The 10,921-nt window shown below is 46.0% G+C and overlaps 1 protein-coding gene across 2 annotated transcripts in view; it reads left to right on the top strand.

Moving 5' to 3' along the window:
• Positions 1-285: 285 nt before the first annotated feature.
• The window catches only part of DCX (doublecortin), a 68,893-nt gene continuing 58,257 nt past the window's right edge, over positions 286-10,921 (top strand). For both annotated transcript variants that reach the window (XM_071757646.1, XM_071757645.1), the window contains exons 1-3: positions 286-453; positions 2,024-2,414; positions 9,798-10,138. In XM_071757646.1, the coding sequence (XP_071613747.1) occupies positions 2,051-2,414; positions 9,798-10,138 (705 nt within the window). In that variant the 5' untranslated portion in view covers positions 286-453; positions 2,024-2,050. The remainder of the gene's footprint in view (positions 454-2,023; positions 2,415-9,797; positions 10,139-10,921) is intronic.

Raw genomic sequence — 10,921 nt, 5'->3', positions numbered from 1 at the left:
AGCATTTTAGGGCACTGTAGGGCTGTGCCATGACCTCCCTGTACTGCTAATCCTGTAATATTGGTGCATCAGTCCCATTATGCTCTTTTTTTTCAGTGGGGCCAGATGCTTTTTTGGTGAAGCTGGATCCAAGGGGAATTTGCATCCTTCAGAACATCACCCTAAAAATTGCCCGTTTGTTTATCCATTTACTAATGTACCCAGAGCTAGACTGTACACTCCTTTTTTTTTTTTTCTTTTTTTCCCCTCAGATACAGAGAAGGCTACAAGCAGACGACTGATAATGACAGTGCAAAGCACTGAGTTACTGTGAAAGGATGGAACAAGGCACTAGGACCTAGGAGGCGTCTCATCCACCCTGGCAGGAATTTCTTGCTTGGAGCTCAGACAACAAAGGCAGAGTGAGCCTGGTTTTCTTTCTCTCAGCATCTCCACCCTGCACACTGAAAGCCGGTGAGTAGAGATTTTTTGAGTGACTTGCATGCACAAAAGTAACAGATGTCAGACAGAAAGGAGAAATCTTTCCCTTAGTACCTTACAGCAGCTGCAGTTCATTTTGAAATCAACCCCCCCTGCATCCTCTCATTCATTCCCGAAGTTGCTTGGATGTTTCATTGTTCACTGCATGACACCGGACTGAATCTGCCCCAACTGCCATCCTGGGGACAATGTTCCCAGCTCGGGGTTTCTGAGCAGATTGCTGCATTGTCATCTGCTTCACTGCAGACTGGGGACAATGATTTTTTTTTTTTTTTTTTTTTTTTTTTTTTTTTTTTTTTTTGCACAGGTCACGTTGACATTGTAAAATCCAGGGAAGGAGCATAGTTCTGGGAAATGTAAAGGGTGGGGAAGAGATAGCAACAGCTTTTCCTAGCTTGGTACCTGGCTGCCAAGTGCTGGTGTGAATCCCCTTTTTGCCCTGCAGTACCACGTAAGGAACATACGAGTTGCATGTTCCTGGTTGTGCTGGAGGAGTGGAAGGGTCTTTCTGTTGCAGGGTTGGGGGTCCCTCCTTCTTTTGTGTTGGGGTTTGGTGGGGGAGGAAGGTTGTTCTTGAGCATAGACTAGAGACTCCAGAGAAATTCCTTCTTTCTGGGTGTCAGCCTCTGTTTTTCTGTGGTAGTTGCTTGTGCTGGAGCCCCCGTGCTCAGAACAATGAAAGGTGAGCGAGCAGGGGTGGCGTGTCCCCAAGGCAGGGGCACTTCCAGCAATTAAATCACTTAAAGCTGGAAGGGGGGGGGAGTGGGTGGGGGTGGAAATAGCTCCTTTATTTTCTCCTCCTCATTAAAAGGGAGCAGAAATGCACTTCAGAGGGAGAGTCAGGCTGAAAAGAGCTTATCGAAGCCTCGTTTCAATGACAGATTTTCCTTTCCAGTCATTTCTTCCTAGAGATGTAGGCTGGTCCTGGGAATTGATTGATGGGTTAGGAGGGGGCTGCGGATAGGGGGAAGGGTGGGCTGGATCTCATTGCTAACCCTTATTGAACAGGCTGTCACAAAGAAACTGCTTATTCCCCTGTGACCATTCTTTCATAAACGCCAGTTTATTCTAATGTTAAACATTCAGATGCTCTGGTTCCTTCCGTGATTTGACAGATTGAAGGGCTGACTTACTGGGAACTCCTTGTTTTCTGTTGCCAAAGGAAACCTCACAGTGCTCAGAGGTTTAATTCACTGCCAACTGGTGTCTGGATGAGTTTTTTGGGGCCGAGTTGTGATTACCATGTATCCCTTTGGCCCCAAGTCCTAGTTTACTGCACTTTGAAAACTCCCAGGTGCAGGAGCAGAAACGTGGTCCCTGCCCCCAGTAGTTGGATCCCTTTCAAAATGCAAGAACCCCTCCTACCCTCCGTGCCCACAATCGATACAAAACTGGGTCAGGGGAGGGGGTGCTTCCCAAATACATCTGTCCTGCTCCAGGCACAGCTCTCACATTAGGCTCTTTTCCCCCTCTGGGTCGTGGCTCTGCTGCCTTCTAACCTTCCCCTTTGCATCCCTTCTCTCCCCATCGCCTTCCCGCTCAGCTTCAGATCTTTCGGGTCCACCAAACTATGGAACTTGATTTTGGACACTTTGACGAACGAGATAAGGCGTCCAGAAACATGCGAGGCTCACGGATGAACGGGCTGCCCAGCCCCACTCACAGTGCTCACTGTAGCTTCTACAGAACCAGGACCTTACAGGCACTGAGCAACGAGAAGAAAGCCAAGAAGGTTCGTTTCTATCGCAACGGGGACCGCTACTTCAAAGGGATTGTATACGCCGTCTCCTCCGACCGCTTCCGAAGTTTTGATGCTCTCCTGGCTGACCTGACCCGATCCCTGTCTGACAACATTAATCTGCCTCAGGGGGTCCGTTACATTTACACCATCGATGGCTCGAGGAAGATCGGGAGCATGGATGAGCTGGAGGAAGGTAACGAGCATCGCTGGCTGGTGCAGTGAGGAGGCGGGGTGGGAAGGGGGCTGGGCCACTCGGGGCTGCTGCTAAGGTCACATTTCCTCAGGGCTCGGGGATGCTCCCGCCCCTCCGTGCTGCCCCTTCGCCCTCCAGAGTGCTGGGAGGGGGTGGCAGTGTGGGGATGACACCCCCGGGGTGTCCCCCTGCCTGCTGGTTCGGGGACAGACGTCCAGGCTTTTGGCGAGACGTGGCTGTGGCCATGGCTCGGGGGGGGGGTCTGTCTGAGGGCACCCCCACGTCGGTCCGGGCTGGGGGGGTGGTCCCAGATGGGTGCAGGGGGGTGTGATGTGGGTATCCCAGTGGGGTGGGTGGGAATGAATGGAAAAGCAAAGGGGAGTCGGGGGAGTCGTGCAGTGAGTGTGTAATGGGGGTGGGAGGGATTTCTATGCGTGGGGAGGGGGCTCCGGGGGGTTCGTGCACAATGTGTGTGACAGGGGTGTGGTCAGGGCTCTGCAGGGACTTGGGGGTGTGCTGAGAAGGGTGTAGGGGGTGTGTATGGTGGATGCGGGGAAGGTGGGGTGTCAGGGGCATTTCCAGGGCTTGGGGAGTTTGGAGGGGTGTGGTGGGTGTTCATGCAGACTGTTTAAAAGGGGAAATTAATGACTGAGGGGTGTGTATGGAGTAGGGTGTTTGGGGGAGGGGGGTTGCACCTGGTGAAATTCGGGGGTTGGTGTGTGTGTGTGGGAGGTGTAAGGAGGGTTAATTGCAGCAGAGGTGTTGGGATTCCTTGAAGGAGGTTCATGCATAGGGCATGTGTTGGGGTTTGTGTTTGGGGGTGCACTGTGCTGTGTGTGTGGAAGGGAAATGTGGAAGGGTGTGTATCTTGTATAGCAATATGTGGGGAGGGGGTGTTGGGATCTCTTGTTCTGTGTCTGACTGTAGTTCATGCAGGGTGTATGGAAGGGAGGGGTATTGAGATGTTCAGATAGGGGGGGGTGTAAAGGGGTGTGTTTGGGAGTGTTTCTGCAGGGACTGTGTGGGGTGGGGGTTGCTGTGGGGGGTGTGAGAAGACATCCCCTGCCTGGCAGGTCTGACTGTGCAGGGGATGCTCAGGGCAGCTCTGAGTGTATTGCTGTATCTAGAGAGGGTGTTGGTGTGCCTGTTCCTCTGAGTGTCATTTGGACTGTGGGATAAAGGATGAATCAAAAATTGATGCTTCTGTCCAGAGGAGGTGGCCTGGGGACAGATTTGCTCCTCTGGAGCTCAGCTGCAGCCTTGTCTGTGCCTGGGGAGCCATGGGTGCTGCCATGGGTGCTGCTGTTCCTGGGGAGTGCCAGGAGGACCCCCAGGATGAAATTGCTACATGGCCAATCCAGCCTCCTTGTCCAAGGCACGGCCATGGGCAAGGTCTGCTGGTGGCACAACCCAAGTGGGGTGCACAGAGGACACCCACAACCACCCTGCTTTTCTCTTCCCTGAGTGATTCAGATTTTCCATTCTTTGTTTGAATCTGGTATATTCTGATAATGCTGTTGCAAGGGGGAGCTTGCTCTTCCCTCTGCCTTGATGTTTTCCTCCCAGCAGATGACCTGGCTGATTTGGTGGCTACAGAAAATCCCCAAGGCTTCTGCTTTTAATAAAAGACAATGGGTTTGAGTGTGTGAGATATGGAACTGCAGGAGCAGCCTCAGCAGTGAGTCATTGTGTGACCTTGACTAAAGGATCTCTCCCTAGAATTCCTTGTCTGTCAAGTGGGATACTCATTTCCCTAAAATACTTTGTGAGGACAAGCACACAGAATAAATATTGGTTTCCATAGAGGAGTTTTACTGGGAAGAAACTGCTGCCTTTCTGAGAGATGATGCAGTCCTAGTGGAGTTATTCTCAGCTCAGTTACAGCTGTCAAATGGAGGTGTGGCCTCCCTTAATTTTAGAGATTCTGCCATGTTTCATTCTGATCTCTTAATATGGCCACAGCTTTTTACTAATGGCAGCTCTCAGCCCTGCTTGTCTTAGGTCTGTAAATCCTCAGGAATAACTACACAGGAGGAAATGCAGTTCTTTATTCTCCTTTTATACTCTTCTTTTTGTTCAGGGAAGTTCAGAAGCCTTTAGTTGTTACACCTGCTTTGCACTGGGATTTGCTGCAGGTAAAGAAGGTTCCTCACTCTTGGAACTGGTTTTTTACTGGTTAAGGTCGAGGCAGGAGATGTTGGGTTTTGGGTTCTGGCTGTGTTCTGCCAGAATGGTATCTGGAAACGTGAATGAAGAAGTGGCATTTAAAAAAAAGAGGATTTTGTGTGTGGTTGTGTCCTCAGCAGAGAATCAGCGAGGAAAATCTGAGCAGAGAGAAAACAAAGGAATTCAGTGTCTGAAACTGCAAGCGTGGATCTGCAAGCTGCTATTGACAGGGAAATGTTATCAATATTCCCAAGTATTTCCAAGGATGACCTACACATCTGTCATAGAAAAGCAGTCTCAGAAAGACATTACTTTTGCTTTATAATACCATGGTTGTAACCAACCTTGTGGTAAACTATGCTATTGGGTGTTTGTGTAATGTCTGCTAGGTACAGGCATAGAAAAACAGAATTTCAGAGTAATTATATTGTGACATACAGGACCAGCACATCACAAACAGAATATGTTTGCTGTATAAATTAGCTTTCTGGTTGGATACTGGAGGTAACTAAACCAGTTGCAGTTGCTCTAAGGTTATTACTAATTTATTACTGTAACTTCCAATAAAAAAATAAAACTGAAGAAAAGCCATCAGACAGGCTCATCTCAGTGGTTTGATTGCAAAACTGGTGAAGTCCTGATAATATTTCACATCACATTCTAAGCACTAAATTACTTCTGCATAATTAAAAAATGTTGTTCTACAGTATATCCTGAATACACTTCTGGAGGGTAAAGAATGGTGTTGCACAATACCAACATCCTAGAGACAGTCATTTCAGGTGAACAAAACTCACTGGGTGTGTTCCCACTTGGAAATAAACCTCTTGGTCTCCAGACCAAAATTACTACTCTGTTCTTCCCTAGCATTCAAGGTCATTCTCATAAGATTCTGGATTAATGTTTTATTTCCCAGTCTGTTCGGGGTGGAACAAGTGAAGTCTTTCTTACTCTTTGATCACACCCCTCCTAGCTACTAGTTGGGATGTGCCTCTTGGTTCTCTCCTCTACTGAATCCCAATGTCTCTCATCTTGGAAGCCCACCAGGAGTGTCACTGCTTTTTCCTGCCTTTTTACTGAGTTCTCCCTCACCTACCACTGGCTGCTTTTTCCATGCTTCCAATGACCTTCTCTCAAACTCCATCTATCTGATCATTTTTTCCTCCCTTCATTTACTTTAATGGCCATCTTCCCTCACTGAAGTCATTCTGGAAAGGGGCACCAGATGATCCTTAGTCCCTTTCATATTGTAATTATTTCTAGTGACCAAGGCTTTAGGAAGTCAACATATGGAGCTGCCTTTACAGATTGTTGGTGAGCCACTGTTGCAATGGTTACTTCCGTGCTTTGTGCTGTGAGAAGACTTGATTAGGAAGATGTAAAAAATTACTATGCCATCTTTTCTTGGTCAAGCTGCTAGTAGAGCAGCTCACATTACCATCCACCTTTCGAGGAAATTGTAGGTGCCTTTGACACCTGGATAGGGTGGCTTGTTCTTTGGTTCAGTTTGAGCCTCTGTTCTTCTATGCCTGTCAGGATGAGATGGCAAACTCTCCCTGCTTCTGCTCTGGTTGCTCATTTTCTTTGACTGGAAGGCTGGGTAAAGGTAGAGGCTGATGTTATGTGTTGACAGCAGCAGCAAAGATGACTGAAGAAATCCTGTTCTTGGCCACATGTTCCAAACTCAGGTTGCAATCTGCTGTCCCACAGATGAGCTCTTTCTGGGACAAAGCATTTTTGTTGTTGTTGTTTGTTTTATACCCTACCCTGTATTTTTCCTGCATGGATCAGCCATGGTCAGTAAAGGCAGAAATGCAGACACGGATTTAAACTAAAACTTAAGACTCAACATTTAGTTGAAGCTGTAAAGCTTCTCCCTTCTGAGCTCCTCGTTTGCTCCTGCTGTTAGGCAGGGGACAAATCCCCTTCCCTTGTGGCCAGAGGGCCTGTTCAAGGGTGGGTTTGTGCCCTTGTCCTGTGCTGGGCTAAATGTCTGAGATTTGTTCTTGCATCTGATTAATGACTTTTTTAAAAAGCCAAATAGGATTTTGTTTTGCTCCGTGAGGTTTCATTACAAATGTTCTTGGGCTGTGTGAGATATTCCAGAAAGTGTTTCCAAGCTTTTTGTATCCTGTCAAGCCCTGGGGAATATTTTCCAAAAGCTTGTCCAGGAGTGTTTAAAATAATCATAAGAGGGACTCCACCCTGGAGCTGTGCAAAGCGTGGTGTGTGCTGAGACTGTGGGCTTTATGGCAAGTGGAGTGAAATCCCCACCCAGTGTGTGCACGTTCCAGTTTGCCTGGAAAACTGAAATTCCTATAGTCCAATACTGAAGTTTTGGTAACCTGTGGCACTATTTTCAAGGGCTGTTTATTTGCTTGCTCATCCTGGCTGTCACACTGGGGCTGCTGTGGTCCCACAAATTCCTTATGGGCATCATATGGTTTTGAAGGTGATTTGGTAATCAAGCATTTCTTTCACTTTCTCAACAGAACAAGAAATTCTTCCCTCCGTGGGAGAGACAAAAGATGGAAGCTCTTCCAGAGTTCATTTTGCCATGGTGGAGTAGGTCTTGAGGCACAGGAACCTCTTCCTAATGCATAAAGTTAATGCAGTTGAGAGAAAAAATCCTATTTTAACACCATATGGAATGAACTCTGCAAGGTGTTAAGTCTGCTTAATTCCTATTGAAGTCAAAGTAAATCCCATGAAACCTGAAAGCTGGGCCCAGTAGCACAATCTCAACTTTGCAACTGCAGAGCTAACAACCAGAATAATTGACTGCAGCCCACAGAGACCTTTTTGGGAATAACAGTTAGCAGTTAGACATTCAAAATGGCCTCAATCCAGCTTTCCTGATTTTTCTTGCAAGCCTTCTGCCTGCAGTTCATTGTACTCAAAAACTTGCTGGTGCATGCTGAGGCAGGATAACTTTTTTTTCTGAAAGAGCAGTCTGTCATTTTTAGTATTGTCACAAGGAGCTGCTCTAAGAGGGTTGAAGGATTAGCGTTCATCTTCAGCTTAAGAGTTTCTCTAAGGAACCTTCTCTGAGGCAAACTTTATCTTTGCTGAGATCATCCCTTCTTTAGGAGCTGAATAATCACCTTGTGCTTCTGTCAAGCTGGTAGCACAGGAAGATGTAAATGCACTTGTAGGCAGAGGAACACAGTGGCAAATAAACCATGGCTTCAAGTGGCAAATATGTTGATCATGAGTTAAGGTCAGAGGTCTGCAGTCAGTCCATCCATAGCTAAGGGTGGGACAGAGGGAATAAATCAATGCTTTGGCTGGTTTGGAAGCACACAATAGAAACTGTGAGACCTCTGGAGCACAGTGACACGATGACAAGTGTGTGTCACCCTGCAGGGCATTGGCTTTGTGGTGCAGAAAGGGCATCTGGTGCTGACCTGGCACTGCAGGGAAAAAGCTGTCCTTGGGGTCATGCATGTGTGGTGCTCAGCTGCATCATGGCAGGATGATTTTTCTCACTCCAACAAATGCATCCCAGCCCCAGTGCATGAGTGTGTCTCTTTGGGGCTGCTGTTTCAGGGTTTTTTGGAAGGAATGACATGGCAGTTCATCACACCTTCTCGTGGCTGAGAGTTGGGTTTGTGCACAGACACACAGCTGCACGCTGCCTAACGACGTGTTCCTGAAAATATTTGTGCACAGATTGTTATGCTTAGGGCTGGGGAGCAATACACTTCTTGGAGTGGTTTCTTTTTGCTTTTGACAGACTCTCCTCTCCACTTACTCCCCTTTTCTTCTGTTCTGCTGTTGCAATTCTTCTGCAGCCATGCTGTGTCTGTTAGTTATCTGCCCTTGACTGGCACACTTGTACACCTTGAGTTCTCATTATAGGCTTAGCATAGATAGATGTGCAGAGAAACCAAAAAATCACTTTTCTTCCTATAGTAACACTACTGCCCTTAAGATTTCCTCTCTTCTGTGAGTTTTGGCCACAGTATGCATGTTCAAAGCTGGAAAGTTCACAGGTCTTGAGCCCACGTGTGCCTGATCTTGCTACCATCTCACTGTAAGGTTTGGGTAAAACTCAGCTGTGAGAAGTGAAAGAGCTCATGTTCCTGGTTGGCAGATGGTAAAGGGATGTGCCTCACTGAGGAACTTGAATAACTTTGCTGTTATTTGAGGGCCATGAACTGAGTTTTGGAAGACATCAGCTGAATTTTGAAATTAACTTAAAGCCTGGGAGAAGAGCTTTGCCTTCATGGCCCCACTGCCCTCAGTGGACTCTGTTGTAAGCACATCAGACAGTGATGGTGTGGATCTGAAACTGAAGAGTTTCAGATGGTTCAGCTGGAACTAAGAGTCAGAGTATGCTACTAAGCAGACCAGTAATCTCTTCTGCTTACTTTAAAACACAAAACTTATTAATGGAAAATATGTTCCAACACCTCAAGTAATCTTAAAACCCTAGGCATTTCTTAATTTTAATCTTAAAACCCTGTACATTTCAGACGAAGTTTGAAACCAATTTTGTATGAGATAGGGTAGGGTTTTTTTGTGAATTATTGAGAAGACTATGTAACCCTCCTCTGCAACATCTAAATTTGTTTTTAATATATTTTTGGTTGGTACCAGCCAGATAAAAGCAAGCAGTGGTATTTGGTGTAGTGTTTTATCTCAGCTGCCACCAAGTCTGTCCTCTAATAAGCCACTGACACTATAATGAAGCATATTTGTTATGCCTACTAGATTTAGCAAAGCTGCTTTTAGTACAGACTTTTAGCTACCAGATTTCTATTCTTTTTCAGGTATGACACAGGTACTCTGTGGATGAGTGGTGATATCCTCTTGGCAGGGGATGACAGCCTGAAGTGGCAGCTAAGTCTGTAAAGATGGAGAGGAAGCTGGCAAATTTAAAGAATAGCTTTGGTGATTAAATTAATTTGATGCTTAGGAGCCTTTAGACAGCTCAGTTGCATCTTCAGGTACATAAATACCCTTATGATTCTCAACCTTTAACTCCTGGTTATTATGGATTTCATGCTGCAAGCTGTGGCTGACTTTGGGGAAATACTAGGTATATTTTAAATATGCATGAAGATAAGATTAAAATAAAAAAAATGTTTTAATAACAAGCCGTGATGGAAGTGCTAATGAAAACATGATTAACAGGAGAAACTTACAGTGTCTTTTTCAGTAGTTTTATGGCCATAACTGCAAAATTAGACTGGATTTTGTTTCTTTTCCAAGGGGAGAGTTACGTCTGCTCATCTGACAACTTCTTCAAGAAGGTGGAGTACACCAAGAACGTCAATCCCAACTGGTCTGTCAACGTGAAGACATCTGCCAACCAGAAAGCACCTCAGTCCCTGGCCAGCAGCAACAGTGCCCAGGCAAAGGAGAACAAAGATTTTGTACGCCCCAAGCTGGTGACCATCATCCGCAGCGGGGTGAAGCCCCGGAAGGCAGTCCGGGTGCTCCTCAACAAGAAGACTGCCCACTCTTTTGAGCAAGTTCTCACTGACATCACTGAAGCTATCAAACTGGAGACAGGAGTGGTCAAAAAGCTGTATACCTTGGATGGGAAACAGGTAGGAGGCTTTACAGATGTTTTTTTTTTCTTTCTCTTATCGTGAGGCTTTGCTGACCGAAAACAATTTTTGAAGCCTAAAATTAACCTGAGAATGATCACTGCCATCTGTTACCTTAGAAGTTGGACTTCTCATGCCAGTGGTTAAGTTACTAAATTTTCACTGATATTAATACCAAGTTAAGAATGTAGGCAACAGTCTGAGGAAAACAGATGCTGGGTCCTGCCTGCCCTGGTGCGTGTCTTCCAGGCTGGCTAAATAAATAACATGGGGAGTTCGGCTCCCAGCCACCAGTTGATTTGGCTCTGAAGTGATTGCAAGAGCTCTCAAGCTTTGGATTCAGAGTGAAAATGTGTTGCTTGACTTTCCTTGCTTGCTATGATGAAGTAATTGGTCCAAGCATGTTCTTCTGCCTAGCTCAGTAATTAGCAGGAAAACCACGGAACTGTGTTGCATTTTCTTGACTAAATGCACAAAGGGATAACATGCAGAAAGGGATTTGGGTCAAAAAATTTTTACTGGGTCATCATAATGTGCTTTATGTCTACATTTTCCTGGAACTGAAAGAGAAACATCTGTCTCTTGTTAGCAGCTACACAGCAACATTTCATATTGCTGTGTCTATGAAAATCCTGAAAGGAATGTGGAGAATAACTTTGGGGACTGGGAAGAGTTGGATCCTCCAAGGAAAAATCTGAGCTTGATTTAACAGTTGTGTTGTCTGTAACTGAGGGATAATCTTATTTCTGTCACTATTTTTCTTGCTTCAGATTCTGGAGTGAG

Source organism: Heliangelus exortis, chromosome 14, assembly GCF_036169615.1.
Source record: "Heliangelus exortis chromosome 14, bHelExo1.hap1, whole genome shotgun sequence".
Taxonomy (NCBI): Eukaryota; Metazoa; Chordata; class Aves; order Apodiformes; family Trochilidae; genus Heliangelus; species Heliangelus exortis.
Note: the sequence above shows the minus strand (reverse complement) of the source record. Positions and strands in the feature narration are given on the sequence as shown.